Source organism: Schistocerca nitens, chromosome 2 (assembly GCF_023898315.1).
Source record: "Schistocerca nitens isolate TAMUIC-IGC-003100 chromosome 2, iqSchNite1.1, whole genome shotgun sequence".
Taxonomy (NCBI): Eukaryota; Metazoa; Arthropoda; class Insecta; order Orthoptera; family Acrididae; genus Schistocerca; species Schistocerca nitens.
In genome coordinates this window covers 678,889,769-678,908,566 of record NC_064615.1, presented here as the reverse complement: position 1 = coordinate 678,908,566, position 18,798 = coordinate 678,889,769, and the positions used below count along the sequence as shown (strand labels likewise).

The 18,798-nt window shown below is 44.2% G+C and overlaps 1 protein-coding gene across 1 annotated transcript in view; it reads left to right on the top strand.

The window, feature by feature from the left end:
- The window catches only part of LOC126235244 (tektin-1), a 145,570-nt gene that overhangs the window by 23,762 nt on the left and 103,010 nt on the right, over positions 1–18,798 (top strand). Inside the window, exon 4 of the mRNA XM_049943975.1 lies at positions 14,253–14,467. Within this exon, the coding sequence (XP_049799932.1) occupies positions 14,253–14,467 (215 nt within the window). The remainder of the gene's footprint in view (positions 1–14,252; positions 14,468–18,798) is intronic.

Genomic DNA, 18,798 nt, shown 5'->3' with positions numbered 1-18,798 from the left:
ACTTCATTGTTTGTAGCTTGTTTTCTTTCTATACTGTGCAGCAACATTAAAGAATCACTTTTTCGAAACCCTGTAATTGTCTCCCATTGTGATGCTTAAGCGTGAAGTTTGACATTCCTCTGTAATGATGCTAAAGTGTGGCACCCTGCGACTTCACCCTCGGGCTCCACGAAGCCTTCAAACACCAAGGTGTTGACACATGCGAAAGAAAGGCCACTGCAAAGAAGTTCATGTGAGCTCTAAGGTGGGTTAATGATGTCACGAAATTTCATCACAATTCTGCCCAACGCCACCGTGGATATTTCACACTGAGAACGTCGTTACAACCCCTCTTGCCCACATTTCACCATTTCTTTTGACGTCTTTGCGATGGAGGTCAGGACCACGACACTCGGCGTTGATACCACGCGGTATTCTTACGAGTGGGCGAGGAAAACATTTCAAGCTCACCGCCGCTCAGAATCGACGCGAGAAAGCCTTTCCCTGGGGCGTTGATTCCCACACATTTCCTGGCTGCAGCGCAATGAGCAGTATGAAGATATTCTTGACAACCTTTGACACTGCTGACATCCTCAGGCGCTTCAACCCTTCTCTATGGACATCGTGCCGCTGCATCCCCATTGAATGTGATCGCATCCCTTGGGAATGCAGCACGACTGCAATTTTTGCTCTCGTGTACAGGTTAGAATCAGTAAGGACTGTTCAAAAGCATTCTACGAAATTTGAACCGTGATCTGAAGCACCAAAGGGTACTTTTGCTTTTTCAGCCCTCCTGTGTCCGCCCCTGCTGAGTGGTCAGCGTGACGGAATGTCATGCCTAACGACCCGGGTTCGATTCCCGGCTGGGTCGGAGATTTTCTCCGTTCAGGGACTGGGTGTTGTGTTGTCCATATCATCATCATTTCATCCCCATCGACACGCAAGTCGCCGAAGTGGCGTCAACTCGAAAGACTTGCACCAGGCGAACGGTCTACCCGCCAGGAGACCCTAGCCACACCGCATTTATATTTATCCCTCCTGTTTTCCGACCTCCTGTAGTATGATTACGCGGGAGTGCAACATTAGCAAGTGCGTCAATAAAACACCTACGGTTTCTTCTAAGACCCACCATTTCGACAATACCCTCGGTGCCACACACGCGACTTTGATGAGCGTGTTACACATGCACGTGTCGGAAACTTCGATACCATTTCAGGCTGGTTTTAGCGCCTGAAAGTAGGCAAACCCCATTCATTGGGTGTCAGAAGGGTTGATTGAACCTCAGGCGCTTGAGTAGTAGCAAGGCTAATTTCTGAAGGTACATTTCCAAAAAAACTATAAATTTTGGACTTTTTCAGTTTTTTTTTCAAAAAAAATCTCAGTTTTTCATGCTCCTAGCACTTTAATGTCTAATTTCCTAACTTTTTTCTACACCTCAATACCAAGGGGTCTACAGTTCGTCAAAAAAATATCAATTTCTCAAATTTTGTGCAAAATGGGAAAATACCTAGTTCTTGAGATCTTTTAGTTTCTGTCTATATAGTAGAAATATATATTATGTTATATATTGGAATTGCAAATCTCACTTTTCGGCATTCAATTACTACATGCGCAATTGGTTGATTTTTGGACGTCATCTATTGTGATTCATACATTACTGGTCGAAGTTAAGCTCCAGGGCATTTCAGCCCTGGCTCGTGCACATCTATAAAACGACATCTTTCGTCCATTATGTTATATAGGGTGATTCAGCTGCCACTACCAATTTGTTTTATACGACCTGCATTATGTCTGTATCAGAAACGGTACCCATGTAACCAATGTAGGCTCCCTCTCAGAACTTCGGGCGACTGTTAGCAAACGGAATCGGACAGTAAAAAATACAAGTGAGGATTGCTCATGAGTTACACAGTATTTTTGTACAAAGATATACCTTACCTCTGCCATACGTATCCAAGTGTCTCCAGTCTTCCTTTGTGCACGTAGTCATGTAGCGATATAGGTTTTAAATGTCTATGTAAGTTTGTTTCGTTTATGGTACTTAATCTTTCGTAAATGGTTCAGAAACTGTGTTTAACCACCGGAAACAACCAAATTAACAGGAAATGTAAAAATGCCCAGTGTGGAAGTAATAACTTTGTGGTGTATAAAGCAATTAAAAGTTAATGTACAGACTGATTCAGCTGCCCCTACCGATGTCGTTTTATGCAACCCCACATTACAGAACAATGTTGTTGGCCAGTTCTCTCTGGAGATGTGAAGCACATTTTCAAAATATCGCAGAATAATTGGTCAAGTATTCGAAGTCTTCTTAGACCTATTGTACAAATTTTGTTACGAAACGGTTTTAGCACATTAATCCGTCGAGTCATACATTAATCTTTTCGTTGGGTTATATCCCGAAAGGTTGCTACTTCCACGCTTTCCATTTTGACATCTCAATGAAATAAACTTAGAGAGACATCCAAAACGCAGTTGACTACACCGCTAACTACACAAAGAAAGATTGGAGACGCTTGGATAAGTATGGCAGAAGTAAGGTACATCTTGGCCCAAAAATACCATGTGATTCTTGGCCAGTCCTCCCTTGCGCTTTTTACAGTGTGATTCTGTTTGCTAAAAGCCACCCAAAGGTCTGAGACGGAAATTATATCGATTGCGCGGCTGTCGCTTGTCTGGATACCGTTCCTGATACAGCCACACTGCGGGTTTCATAAAACGGATTGGTAGGAATAGCGGATTCACCCTGTTCATTGTATTAAATAACCAGCGACAGAAAACTGAACTATTCTTAGCTGAAATAGGTAAACTTAAGCAGGTAGCTAATTATACTATATATAAGGAAACCATCCAACGCAATGAAACACCGGTAGCTTTATTACAATTAAAAAGACAATAATATTTACTAAGACTTATTATCTACACTTCTGGATGCGTAATACTTCTGACAGTGTACTTCATCCTTTGGCGCACTTGATGTGGACATGTCAGTCACTACCAACGTTCTGATGGGACAAGTTCTCGGTGTCACCTGGAATACCTTGAGCAGTTGAATCAGTGTAAGTAGATCGCGTGGGTCCCAGATCGACCTGTTCTTCCAACAGTGAGACAGCCTCTTTCAGTTCCATGATTTCATCGTCTGTGTCCTCAATAATTTCCATAAAATCTGCTTCAGCTTCACTTTCTTCATACAGAAATTCTGGTCCGTTTTCAAAGTTGACTCTACTGCAGTTCTTGCAAATGGAAGAACATTTCAAACCTGCTTTGCTGCGGGAGCACGCTCCGCCACAGCTCAGACTACATGAGCACGAAACGACGTGGTGAACTAACTCAAGTGCTGGATCTTGTCTTAGTGCAACAGGCCTTGGACCTTATTTACTGTGAGTCCAGCGCATTTGCCGGCCGAAGTGGCCGCGCGGTTCTGGCGCTGCAGTCTGGAACCGCGAGACCGCTACGGTCGCAGGTTCGAATCCTGCTTCGGGCATGGATGTGAGTGATGTCCTTAGGTTAGTTAGGTTTAACTAGTTCTAAGTTCTAGGGGACTAATGACCTCAGCAGTTGAGTCCCATAGTGCTCAGAGCCATTTGAACCAGCGCATTTCTCAGGAAGTTCCCATCCAACTCTGACGTACTGGTAACTCCGTAACGAATGATGTTACGCAGCGTCTTTAGTAACAAACTTGCAAGATTCAGTTTGGTTTTCATGGCAGACTTGACGAATATTTGGCACTGCAGTTGGTCTAGCGTCTTAACTGCTGACATCTTCACAATGTAATGATAATCAACTGTTCTTCAGCAGTTATTATTTCTTCACGGGTAGCGTCTTGAACGTACAAAGTTTTGAGTGTAGGTGTTCACGTTTCTTAATTATGTCGCAAAACTTCATTTTTCTTTGATCGAAAGAAGCGGAAGCATGAGTGAACAGAATATGTTCCTTGTCGAACTTTTAGGGTGCACTGCAAAATCACCTGTCTTCTGCACTTCCTCTTGCTGGCTTTAGAAAAAATAAGTTTTGATGCCTCGGCCTAAATCAATTATAAGCACGAGGAGGTTAACATATTCTCCCACTATGAAGGAACTTCCAATAATCATCGATTCTTGAAATGGCAGATCTTGCAATCATAAAATGCAATGTTATCCTCTAAATAACAATTCCTACAAACTTTTTCTTGTAAGTGATCATTAACATGATTCAACCATAAAACATGTGCGTCATTTGTAAGCAACTAGTAGTCTTGTACGTCGCAAAAAAAACCCTTCATGCAATCTTTCCTGACAGTGTTTCTAGCTACTAAATGTAAAATCAACGATGCTATATATGCTGGCCATGCTACAGAGTGAGAATCTCATTTCCAAAGTATAACATAACATATAATATATTACTACTATGAGTATGTAAACAGTAATTGAAATAAAAGTGCTGAAAAACTTGGTATTTTGTCATTTTGCACAAAATTTGAAAAACTGATATTTTTTTGACGAACTCTAGCGTCCTTGGTACTGAAATGCAGAAAAAAAGTTGTAGTAATGAAATTTATAAAGAATTATGTGCTCTTTTCAGAAGAAAAGGCAGGAGCACAAGAAAATGAAGTTTTTTGGAAAAACTGAAAGTCAGAAATTTTCAGTTTTTTGACTGCAGAAAATTTAGCCAAGATAAATTTCTTTGGCAAAACTCGGTTTCCCAATCCTTCCAACTATAAGAACGAGTTAAAAAAAATCTACCCCGCCTTTTGCAAGGTAAAGGCTTCTGTTCGACAATTGGACTGGGCTGTACTCATTTAAAGCAAGTTGCAAATCTTTGCACTAATATGAAACATGAACAACAATAGTCCTGACACATTTCCATCGGGCATGATGATTCTTTCATCCAAGATAAAATACTACGTCCTCTCTATCAAGAGATCCGCAACCCAATCACAAATTTTGTTTGATACCCCATTTAATTGAAACAGAAAGTGTATAAATTACTTAAATGTCATTACTCGTTATTACCGGGTACTGTGCACGCCAGCGATTGTATTATGCTGGGAGCTGCTAAGTCAATGAAACTACACTGAGTAAATGTGCAAGTTTCCGTGCGTTCACTTCTACGCACTGGCTGGCTACAGGAAATATTAAAACAAAGTAGCTTGTAGCGTCATCTTCTCTTTTCGAAACTTCGACATTGCGTAGTCAATTCCGATGTCTATGTATGTCACGATTTATGCCTGAGTGGGCTAGAACTTAGAACTACTTAAACCTAACTAACCTAAGGACATCACACAACACCCAGTCATCACGATTTATGCCTGAAGGTATGATATTGTGCTCCTATGAAATAAATGTGTTGTGTTTAGATCTTTTGTAAATCATTTATTAAAAAAAAACAAAAAAAACTTTAACCTAAGTGGCCCATCGGGACCATCCGACTGCCGTGCCATCCTCAGATGAGGATGTGGATAGGAGGGGCGTGTGGTCAACACACCGCTCTCCTGGTCGTTATGATGGTATTCTTGACCGAAGCCGTTACTATTCGGTCGAGTAGCTCCTCAATTGGCATCACGAGGCTGAGTGCACCCCGAAAAGTGGCGACAAACAGCGCATGGCGGCCTGGATGGTCAACCATCCAAGAGCCGACCACACCCGACAGCGCTTAACTTCGGTGATCTCACGGGAACCGGTGTATCCACTGCGGCAAGGCCGTTGCCACACACTAAAACAGTGAAGTAAACTATAGTAGGAACTATAATAGGGTTTTGCAATGAAGTTCTATCTGGCGCTCTTTTTTGTAAAGTCAGTAAATTTTCTGCTTTAGAAGCTTTGTCACAAGTAAAGATAGAGTCCGCAACCTTTGGTAATGAGTCCAACGTCTTGTTTATCTGGTCATTGTTTGTAAACCCATACATATCAGTTACTTACTGCACCAAATAGACGCACCAGTTTAACCATCACACTTCGTTGGTTCGGTAAATGCGAAGAAAAATAACAAAGGGCTATTATAATCAAGAGAAGAAAGCAACATAAGATACTTAGTTTTAATATTTCGTGTAAATAGCGAATGGGCAGAAATGTTACAGAATCTTGCACATTTTCCCGGGTTCGATTCCCGGCGGGGTCGAGGATTTTCTCTGCCTCGTGATGACTGGGTGTTGTGTGATGTCCTTAGGTTAGTTAGGTTTAAGTAGTTCTAAGTTCTAGGGGACTGATGACCATAGATGTTAAGTCCCATAGTGCTCAGAGCCATTTGAGCCATTTTTCTTGCACATTTGCTGACTACAGGTTCCTTGATTTAGCAGATCCCAGCATAATACAATCGCTGGGGCGCACAGTAGTCTGTAATTAACTGCATATCACGTTCTATTATATAATTATACTCTCGTTATTAAAAGTTGGTATAGCACTGAGTCAAATTCTGTTCGGAAGACAAAAATCACTGCCTTCGCTTGAAAGGCTTGATGCATGGCTTTCGGAATATCAATTGAGAAAAGCAAAAGTTGGTTTTCTCATGATCGATATCATCGGAATTCATCCTGGACGAGGACAATCTGTCCGGATACCTTATTATGTTGAGCTCAGAATATACTCTTAAGATTCTACTATAGATGGATTTCAATGAGATTGGGCGTTAGTTTTGGGGATTACTTCTGTTACACCCCTCTTGCAGCCAGGTTTGACTTGTGCTCTCTTCCAGTCGCTGGGAACGGGTTTTTCTTCAGGGGATGTACAGTGAATTTTTGTTAAAATGGAAGTTCTGCACAAAATATGACAGGAATCTGCCCACACACAATTGAACCTTACCTGTACCTTGATCTCTGTGCTCTGCCACACAACACACTGTATGAAACATCAGCAGGAATTAATAAAGGGCACAGAGCGCCATTGGGTTCCAATCCGGAACAAACGAAGGTTTGTCAAACTTTCTATTAAAGCTGTCGCCAATAATCTAAAACAGATTTCCTCAGTGAACTTTGTTGCAGCACTACTGTCTTAATATGCTATTATTTACTGCAAAACGACTAGGTTACGAATTGTTCCTTAATTGGGAAAAGCGTCTTGCGTGAGTGGTCTCTTCTCCTGTATAGCTCGCACAATGAACCTTTGTGCCAGCCAAACAGGGACCGATCCCAGCGTCCAAACTAATTTTGGTTAAATTTATTTTATAATTTCTGCAACTTAAAAAAAGAACTTATTAATATTTCCAGGTGACTTGCTCTGAGACGTACCCTCTCAGCAGAGCTGTGGTTGGCTCGCTCAGTTTTTGTCGGACTCTGGTTTTTTTTTTTAGGCATGAAACGTTGGCTGGACCATTGGCTCGTACCTAGACTTGTGCTGTACCAACACTACGGTTCAATAGTGTGTAAGAGAGAAAATGGAAGCCAACAGCTTTCCTTAGTTTTTTTTTTTTTGTTTTTGTTTTGTTTTGCACATAATTGAAACCGCACATCTATCAGTGGTAGTCCCTTGCGTACTTTATATCCTTACAGAATATGCATTGCGTTTTATAAGAGATAACAATTAGTTGATCGCGCAACTTCTGCGCTTTTATGTAACAAAAGCCATTAATTTCGATGAAAGTACTGTTTCCATCCGCAAACATATAAAACATTTATATTTATTGTTTTTATTGTGTATTCAATAGATCGTTCTCCATCGTGATCAAAGGCAAGAGTTTCCTGCTATTATTGACAAATGCAAAAGCTGTTAATGAATAATAGAAAAATGTTTTCTGTAGGTTAGACAAAGTATTGAATCTATGTTTGATGTTTTCTTGTTTTGATTTTTTTTTTAATTTTATTTCTTTGCCAAGGAAATTGTGTTTTCTAGAGCTATGTGATAAATACACTCCTGGAAATGGAAAAATGAACACATTGACACCGGTGTGTCAGACCCACCATACTTGCTCCGGACACTGCGAGAGGGCTGTACAAGCAATGATCACACGCACGGCACAGCGGACACACCAGGAACCGCGGTGTTGGCCGTCGAATGGCGCTAGCTGCGCAGCATTTGTGCACCGCCGCCGTCAGTGTCAGCCAGTTTGCCGTGGCATACGGAGCTCCATCGCAGTCTTTAACACTGGTAGCATGCCGCGACAGCGTGGACGTGAACCGTATGTGCAGTTGACGGACTTTGAGTGAGGGCGTATAGTGGGCATGCGGGAGGCCGGGTGGACGTACCGCCGAATTGCTCAACACGTGGGGCGTGAGGTCTCCACAGTACATCGATGTTGTCGCCAGTGGTCGGCGGAAGGTGCACGTGCCCGTCGACCTGGGACCGGACCGCAGCGACGCACGGATGCACGCCAAGACCGTAGGATCCTACGCAGTGCCGTAGGGGACCGCACCGCCACTTCCCAGCAAATTAGGGACACTGTTGCTCCTGGGGTATCGGCGAGGACCATTCGCAACCGTCTCCATGAAGCTGGGCTACGGTCCCGCACACCGTTAGGCCGTCTTCCGCTCACGCCCCAACATCGTGCAGCCCGCCTCCAGTGGTGTCGCGACAGGCGTGAATGGAGGGACGAATGGAGACGTGTCGTCTTCAGCGATGAGAGTCGCTTCTGCCTTGGTGCCAATGATGGTCGTATGCGTGTTTGGCGCCGTGCAGGTGAGCGCCACAATCAGGACTGCATACGACCGAGGCACACAGGGCCAACACCCGGCATCATGGTGTGGGGAGCGATCTCCTACACTGGCCGTACACCACTGGTGATCGTCGAGGGGACACTGAATAGTGCACGGTACATCCAAACCGTCATCGAACCCATCGTTCTACCATTCCTAGACCGGCAAGGGAACTTGCTGTTCCAACAGGACAATGCACGTCCGCATGTATCCCGTGCCACCCAACGTGCTCTAGAAGGTGTAAGTCAACTACCCTGGCCAGCAAGATCTCCGGATCTGTCCCCCATTGAGCATGTTTGGGACTGGATGAAGCGTCGTCTCACGCGGTCTGCACGTCCAGCACGAACGCTGGTCCAACTGAGGCGCCAGGTGGAAATGGCATGGCAAGCCGTTCCACAGGACTACATCCAGCATCTCTACGATCGTCTCCATGGGAGAATAGCAGCCTGCATTGCTGCGAAAGGTGGATATACACTGTACTAGTGCCGACATTGTGCATGCTCTGTTGCCTGTGTCTATGTGCCTGTGGTTCTGTCAATGTGATCATGCGATGTATCTGACCCCAGGAATGTGTCAATAAAGTTTCCCCTTCCTGGGACAATGAATTCACGGTGTTCTTATTTCAATTTCCAGGAGTGTATATATTGCCTTCTTTATTTTTACCACAAAATCCTTCTTTTCCACGTTACAAATCAACAATTTTCGAATAAAACCTGAATTAAATGTTGACAGTTTCAGTTTTGCTATAAATACTGTTTATTCTTAAATATATCAGACAGGAAGATACTATGTCAAAAATGTTCCATGGATTACCCAGCTTTTTAATTATCTTCACTGAGTTTCTAGACGGTTCACCACTTCTGGTTTTTAGAGGACTCTAGTAAGACACTGATCGCATGCGTAAGGAAAGCGATTGTTGTGAAGTAACGCCTAATTGGTATGCAACACACCCAACATTCAGGTAACACAGGTACGGCGTTAACTGACCAAAGCTACAGTTACTTATGGTACTCCATAGAAACCTATGGTAGTTTTACGACTCTACTCCTTCGTCAGGATGAACAACTGTTTTGCCTGGCGCCGGCCTATGGATGTACTACCCCACATGTCGTTAGCGGCAGGATTACACCAGCCGTAAGTGCCTGTAATTATTTGTAACATGTAAAGCAGGCATCTGTCTCTTTGCACACGGTAAGCATTGCTCGCGGCACTCGTAGCAGTTTAAGCTATGCTCTTAGGCTCCTGCCTAACCACACGCTCGAAATCGCCATATATGGAAATAAACGGTCAAATATTTGTTTCACCCTCGTTCTCTAATCAGACAGCAGTCACAAACTCGAAGAAACTCATTCCTCAAACGCGCGTTTATATGTAAAGAAAGCATAGAACATTGCAAAATTCAGAGAATGTGCTTAAAACGCCAAGATGAAACAGAAAATTAGCGTATAGCACGACGCAAACCTACTTCCTTTGACTTTGTAATCCACATCCTAACCGACTACGCTGTTCCGAAGACACGACATTTTCGTCTTTTGTGTCGGTTATCGTGGTGTTTCTTGAATGCTTATATTGTTGATGCTTCGTTAACATTTAATTACAAGGCTGACGTGTTTCTGACAAATCCTCAATGCGTCATTGCCTTGCAACAGCATACAGCAAGTTATAATATGAGGGTGCATTGGAAAGTAAGACACAATATTTTTTTCTCTCCTGGTGCAGCAACTGGAATGTTGAAATTTCACGACGATATAGTCTGAAATTTGTGCTATACAGGGTATTTTGTTTCCATGTGCAGCTCTAACGAAAGAAGCCTGAACTAAGAAACAAACATGCAGTGCATGTTACTGTCGCCAACTTGTGGAGAGCAGCGAAGTGTAGTTCGATATTTGTGAGCCAAACGGCATAAACCGAGCGAAATTCACAGGGACATACCTGGCGTGTGGGAGAATGGCTATATGTACCGTAGTAATGTCGCCAGGCGGTGGGTGTGCATTCTTCCAGGAGGGCCCTATGAACCTTGGTGATTCGCCACGCTTCGGACGGTTGGTAACAGCTGCAACCCTGCGGAATGCCGGAGCCATTGAGGCAGCAATTCCGAACGACCGGCGTGTGTAACTGCGAACCTTATCGCAGCAGTTCAACGTTTCCTATGGTACAATGTTCATGACACGTTGAAATTTCGTAAAATTAGTGCTCGCTGGGTGCCTAAGGACTTGACAGGCAACCACAAGGGTCAGCGAATGATAACAAGCTTCGATCACTTAACGCGTTACGCCGCAGAATGGCATGACTTTCTGAAAGGAATCGTCACTGATGATGAGTCGTGATTACACCACTACATGCTGTAAACCAGGCAGGCCTTCATGGCCAAGCACGAAAAAAACTGAAAGTGACGCAATATGTTGGGAAAGTGCTCGCGACAGTGTTCTGGGATATGCGCGGTGTGTTATTGGTGGACTTTGCTGGACACAGGACCACTGCGAATGTTGCAGAGTGCATTAAAACTCTGGTTAAGTTGCGTCGTGCCCTTTGTGACAAACGCCACAACAATAATGATGACGGTGTCAAACTTCTTCAAGACAATTCTCACTCCCATATTGCTGCCCCTGTTCGTGAGGAAGGTGCCAAATTTGAGTGGGAGACGCTCCAGCATCCACCATACAGCCCGGACTTTGTACCATCGGACTTTCATCTGCCCGGTCCCGTGAAGAAATTCCTGGCCAGCCAACACTTTGCTGTAGTGAAATCATCAATCTGCATATGGCTGTACTCCAAGCAACACATGGCATATTGAAACTGATACCATGACAGGAGAAATACGTTGTGAACATTGATGACCATGTAGGAAAGAAGTTAAAGGTGTAAGTTCATTTGTGACTTTTTTGTTTTGTTACCTATTAAACTTTTTGGTAATAAAATTATTGTGCGTTACTTTCCGATCTTCTCTCGCACGAAACAGGTAAATACACCTAAATCAATACAGCGTCTGCCGCATCGAGTAACATGTCACTCTGACGTCACTTCTGAGTGAGTAATGGTGTCTGGCCCTAAAGGGAAGTGGTATAATTCTGCTGTTAACGTACGCTGTCCTCACCCTGGAAAGCATTCCACTGGGCCATCTACAAAGATGTACTCTGGCTCTCCAAACCCTTGGCCTGCATGTATATGTCTGACCGATACCTTTCACTCCTGCAACAGCATCCACACCACTTTAGTGTGTATCTACAGTACTTAACGCTAAACTTATCTCCTTAGTTAAGTGTTCCATTCCACTCCAAACTATTATTCTACTTATATATAATACTATTAATTTCCCTAATTTAAACACTATCAAATACTGAACTATTCTTTTTGACAAGTTCAAGTGATCGAAATGGATCCTACGCGCCCGAAAGAGAAAGACAAAATACAAACAAAAACTTAGGTCGCAAGGCTTTGTTTGAGTTTTGTTTATGATTGTTCGAGTCTGTTCAGTCAGCGAGTCTGCATTGTGTTTCTGTACATGGGAGATTTGACAACGCAAAGTATCGAATAGTTTTTGTTTTAAGATATACATACGTACATAAACGTATCTAATCATATCTGAATGTAGAGTATGTAAGAATGGATGAATAGCGTCCTAATTCATAAATGGAAGTGGAGGACTTAAAGCCTAGAGCAGCGGAAATGGCAGATACCTACGCAGAAGATGTTAACAAGAAAGTAAACAAAGGTAATTCAATTTAGTCGAAGTAAATCACTTAGCAGTGAGGGAATTAGATCAGAAAATGAGACACCATGTTTTGCTTTTTGGGCAGCCAGTGGTTGAGGTAGAGACCATATAAAATACAGACTGGCAATAGCAAGACATGCATTTATGAAAAAGAAGATTTTGTTGGTATATAACATAAATTTTAGTGTGAGAAACACTTTTTATGGAGATTTTTGTCTGGAGCACAGAGTTGTAGGGAAGTGAAACGTAGACTATAACAGTACAGAGAAGAAGAGAATAGAACCTTGTGGTGAAACTTTTTGCTACAGATAGATTTTGAAGATTAGATGGGCAGATCGAATAACAAATGAAGAGGTACGGAAACGAATTGAAAAGAAAAGAAAGAAACTGATAGTACAACTTGGCTACAAGAAGGGGAGCGGGTTGTAGGACCCATCCCGAGAGTTCAAGTAATTGTCAGTTTAGTAATGGAAAGAAGTGTTGGGGGTAGATGGAGACCAATGCCTGGTTAAAGTAAGCAGTTTCAAGTGGATGTAAGTTGCAGTATTTATGCAGAGTTGAAGAGGCTTGTACAGTATATACCAGTGCGAAGAACCACAGCAAACCAGTCTTCGGACTGAAGACCTCAACAACAATAACGGAGGCTTGACGGCAGTTGTTTCCACGGACCTTCTCCGAATAGAACAGGAAGCGGTGGAAATGATATTTGTGCTAAAGTACTCTGCACTACATCTACATAGATACTCCGCAAGCCACCGTACGGTGCTTGTAGGAGGGTACCTGTAGCACTACTAGTCATTTCCTTCCGTTTTCCACTCACTAGTAGTCATTCCCTTTCCTTTTCCACTCGCAAATATGGTGAGGAAGAAATCGACTGTCTGTATGCCTCCACATGAGCCCGCCTGGCTGCGTAGCCGCGCGGTCTAAGGGTGCCTTGTCGCAGTTCGCGCGGCAGCCCCCCCCCCCCCCCCCCCCCTCAGCAGAGTTTCGAATCCTCCATCGGGCATGGGTGTGTGTGTCTTATCCTTAGCGTAAGTTAGTTAACATTAGATTAAGTAGTGTGTATGCTCAGGGACCGATGACCTGAGCAGTTTGGTCCCATAAGAACTTAACACAAATTTCCAAATCTTTCCGTATGAGCCCTAATTTCTCGTATTTTATCTTCGTGGTCCTTCTGGCTACAAAACCCGATTTTTCGACGTAGTCTCCGTTCAATACGACGGCATTATGCCACCTTAGTGGGACTCCGCGTATGTCCGTACAGTACCACTCTACTAATCGACGTCGAAATCAACGTCTGGCTGCGTCAGTAACCTCTCCATCATCTACGTAGCGCTTCCAGCGAAGTGCACCCATGATTGATAGAACGATAGAAATGGGAAGGTGCGAGATCCGGACTCTAGGGGGATGAGGAAGAACAGTCCAGTGAAGTTTTGGTAGCTCCTCTCGGGTGCGGACACCTGTGTGAGACCTTGCGTTGTCATCGAAAATGAGAAGTTCGTTTACATTTCTGTGGCGACGAGCACGCTGAAGTCGTTTCTACAATTTGCTGAGGGTAGCACAACTGTGTGCGGCCGGCCGGTACGCAGGTGACCGAACAGGTTTGCGCGACCCCGACGACTCACCGAGCTTTTGTTCACTGCCAGGCATCCGTAGAAATACTGCAAGCGCCTACGAATATTTGCGATGCCCTAGTTTTCGCCAAAAAGAACTCAATAAGACCTCTCTGCTTGGAATGCACCCCCGTTGCAGACGCCATTTTGAACTTCATGAAACTATAGGGGCTGAAGCAGGAATATTACACGATGTCCCACAGCAAATTTCCCATTTTTTCCAACCGAAACTGGTCGAGAAAAAAATGTGTTGCATTACTTACTGAACGCCCCTCCTAGGAAAGGCCAGAGACACGATGTGAAGAGGATTTGCAAACATTAATACTTGTCTGGTGTGCTTTGGCAGGAGCAGGCGATGCTGTCGGAGGCAGCAGCCGAGGAGCAGCGCCTGCTGGAGCAGCTGGAGAGCCAGAAGGCGTCCGTGATGGCGGCCAAGGCGCGCCTGGAAGCGGACTGGAGCGACAAGCGGCAGGCGCACCACATCGAGGCGGCCAACGTGGCGCTGCGCAACGCCTCGCGGGACCTCTTCTGGCGGCCGGGCGCCGTGCGCGAGCCTATGGGGTCAGTGCGCGGCTGCAAAGGGGGAAGGAGTCTGGGGCTCGTGCCCACCCCCACCCGCCCAAAAAAAAAAAAAAAAAATACTTTCACCAAAAGTGTTTGTATTTTTTCATTCACTGTCTGACAAAAAAGTGAAGCACCCGGAATGGGAAACGAAATGAAACTTCACATGCTGAGAGACTATGTGATGTTATCGAGTTAGATTTATTAAGAACTTGCCAGTATGAGCCACTTATCAGCAGACGTTGCATTTGATCTATGCTGGATACATCCACCGATTCCGTAGGGAAGGGTGGCATAAAGTCGTTCTATCGTCTCTTGAGGCACGCTGGTCCCCAACTGTGGTAAATGGCCCTTCATATGCTGGATACTGGCACTGACATGGAGCTGACGTCCGAGCTGGTCCCTCACATGTCCTGTTGGGGCAGATTTGGGGATCTCGCTGGTTACGAGAATAGCCCAATGTCACGCAGACAGTTCATAGAGATATGTGCCACGTGTGGACGAGCGTTCTACTGTTGAAAAATGGAATCACGATACTGTTGCATGAGAGGTAACACATGAGGACGCAGATTTTCCGTGATGAAGCGTTGTGTCGACTGAGTTCCCCCAGTCACTACCAGCTGGGACCTGAAGTAGTAGTTGATGACGTGGGAGTAACACTGTTGTGCCTGTCCAAACCATTGGAAGGACGAGACCTCTTCCCAGGTCACCACTATACTCGCGGACAATCGTCATCTTGGGTAATGCAGAATTATAATTCATTGTTGAACACAATGTGACGATACTCATCAGCAAGCCATGCTTCCCTGCCATGGCAGCACTCCAAATGCAGCCGTTTGCGTGGTGGCATTGACGGAAACCTACTCATAGGACGGTAATTTCCTAGTCCGGCTGCTACTAGTCTCAGATTAATGGTGCACATGACACGGAGTGTTCCAAGGAGTCCATACATGTCCCGGATGCAAGGCGCAGATGTGAAGGGGCTACGATGTGATTGGTGCACAATACTACGATGATGGTCAGTCGTGGTCGACTGGAACCTTGCTGATGATTATGTCTGCTCTCACCTTCCTAAGCAGTACAACATCGGGCAATGCCACATCCGAATGCATCAAAATGCTGGATATTACATGATCTGACCAACTGACCAAGTGGAGACCTACAGTGAGGCTCCTTTCAAACAGTACCTGGTGCTGATAACGCTGTCTCACACAAGTACATAGCGTCTCTTTCCTTCAAAGTGGCCTCTCAACATCTGACTTTTTCAGACACCTAATACACTCTGTCAGTTCCGGTAGCAACACTTAACACTGACAACACTAATGCACTCTGCTGACCAGTCAGCCTGTCACAGAGAATTCTGACTCTCATCACTCACATACACGGTGTCTCCGTAAGAGCGTGCAAAAATGTAACAAGGCATAGCGAATGGTCCACTGAACAATTTGAGGTAGGGTAAACTTTGTCTAGCATTATTGTTTTCCAGCTTATTTACGTCTGACATGCCTACAAGTTTACACGTACTGTGATGTTTATTTACATGTACATTCTGTGTTTCGTGCAAGGCGACAATGATATTGGGCCATATCTTCTACCTAGACGTCTGAATGGCCGCCTGTACTTTGAGGTTCGTGCAAAGAGTTGTTGGAGAACGTACCCTTGGCTGTTCGTGACAAAATGTGGATACAACATGACGGTGAACCGCCTCTTCTGTGTAGCTGTCTGCAACTATCTTAATGCTGGATTGGAAAGGGAGGTCCTATTCCATGGCCTGAGAGCTCACTTGACCTGAATGCCCTTGGTCCTTTCCTATGGAGATATCAAAAGTCACTTGTGTATGAGACCACAGTGGATAAGGACATGGAATTAGTTGCCAGAATTGTAGCTGCCTGTAATGTGATTCAAAACACACCACGGTGCGTCAGAATCTCGTTCGCCGATATCATTCTTGCACTGAGGTTGATGGCCCTTAGTTTCAGCATATTTTGTAAGATACGGTTCAAATGGTACGTTCATTGTGTCAATGATGGTATTTGCGGTTAACTCTGACTAATGTAAATAAATAAGTACACCGTTCTTTGATTACTGTATTCCTATTATCTCCATAAGCTAATTTCTCCAAGCTAATTATGTAAGTGTAGACCATATATGGCTCAAATTCAAAGATACAGTATCGACAGCTATGGATAGATTCATAACTCGTAAGCCCGCATCTCGTGATCGTGCGGTAGCGTTCTCGCTTCCCACGCCCGGGTTCCCGGGTTCGATTCCCGGCGGGGTCAGGGATTTTCTCTGCCTCGTGATGGCTGGGTGTTGTGTGCTGTCCTTAGGTTAGTTAGGTTTAAGTAGTTCTATGTTCTAGGGGACTTATGACCACAGCAGTTGCGTCCCATAGTGCTCAGAGCCATTTGAACCATTTGAACCATAACGCGTAAGTTAATAAGAGACGGGACTGATCCACCATGGTACACAAAACACGTCAGAACACTGTTGCAGAAGCAACGAAAAAAGCATGCCAAATGCAGAAGAACGCAAAATCTCCAAGACTGGCTAAGTTTCACGGAAGCTCGAAATTTAGTGCGGACGTCAATGCGAGATGCTTTCAATAGTTTCCACAATGAAATATTGTCTCAAAATATGGTACAAAACCCAAAGAGATTCTGGTCGTATGTAAAGTACACCAGTGGCAAAAAACAGTCAATACCGTCATTACGCGATAGCGATGGAAATGTTACCGATGATGGTGTCACTAAAGCGGAGCTACTAAATAAAGTTTTCCGTAACTCCTTCACGAAAGAAGGCGAAGTAAATATTCCAGAATTCGAAACCAGAACAGGTGTTAGCATGAGTGACATAAAAGTAGATATCTTAGGTGTTGCGAAACAGCTCAAGTCACTTAAGAAAGACAAGTCTTCCAGTCCATATTGTATACCAACCAGGTTCCTTTCAGAGGAATCAAGTACAACCGCTCACTTGACGAAAGGTCTGTTCCTAAAGACTGGAAAGTAGCACAGGTCGCACCAATATTCAAGAAAGGAAATAGGAGTAACCCATTGAATTACAGACCCATATCACTGACCTCAACTTGCAGTAGAATTTTGGAACATATACTGTACTCGAACATTATGAATCACCTTGAAGAAAATGACTTATTGATACATAACCAACACGGATTCAGAAAATATCGTTCTTGTGCAACACAGCTAGCTCTTTATTCCCATGAAGTGCCGGCCCTAGTGGCCGAGCGGTTCTAGGCGCTACAATCTGGAACCGCACGACCGCTACGGTCGCAGGTTCGAATCCTGCTTCGGGCATGGATGTGTGTGATGTCCGAAGGTTAGTTAGGTTTAAGTAGTTCTAAGTTCTAGGGGACTGATGACCTCAGAAGTTAAGTCCCATAGTGCTCAGAGCCACTTGAACCATTCCCATGAAGTAATGAGTGCTGTCGACAAGGGATCTCAGATCGATTCTATATTCCTAGATTTCCAGAAGGCTTTTGATACCGTTCCTCACAAGCGACTATTAATCAAATTGCGTGCATATGGAGTATCGTCTCATTTGTGTGACTGGATTCGTGATTTCCTCTCAGAGAGGTCACAGTTCGTAGTGATAGACGGTAAATCATCGAGTAGAACAGAAGTGATATCTGGCGATCCGCAAGGTAGTGTCATAGGCCCTCTGCTGTTCCTGGTATACATAAATGATCTAGGTGATAATCTGAGCAGCCCCTTAGATTGTTTGCAGATGACGCTGTAATTTACCGTCTAGTAAAATCATCAGACGATCAATTCCAATTACAAAATGTTCGAGAGAGAATTTCTGTATGGTGCGAAAAGTGGCAATTGGCACTAAACAAAGAAAAGTGCGAGGTCATCCACATGGGTACTAAAAGAAATTCGATAAATTTTGGGTATACGATAAATCGCACAAATCTAAGGGCTGTCAATTCGACTAAATACCCAGGAATTACAATTACGAACAACTTAAATTGGAAAGACGACATAGATAATAATGTGCGGAAGGCGAAACAAAGACTGCGCGTTGTTGGCAGAACCCTTAGAAGACGTGACAAACCCACTAAAGAGACAGCCTACATTGCACTTGTCCGTCCTCTGCTGGAATATTGCTGCGCGGTATGGGATCCTTACCAGGTAGGATTGATGGAGGACAACGAAAAAGTGCAAAGAAGGGGAGCTCGCTTCGTGTTACCGCGCAATAGGGGTGAGAGTGACACTGATATGATACGATAGTTGGGGTGGCAGTCACTGAAACAAAGGCAGTTTTCTTTGCGGTGAGATCTATTTGCGAAATTTCAATCACCAACTTTCTCT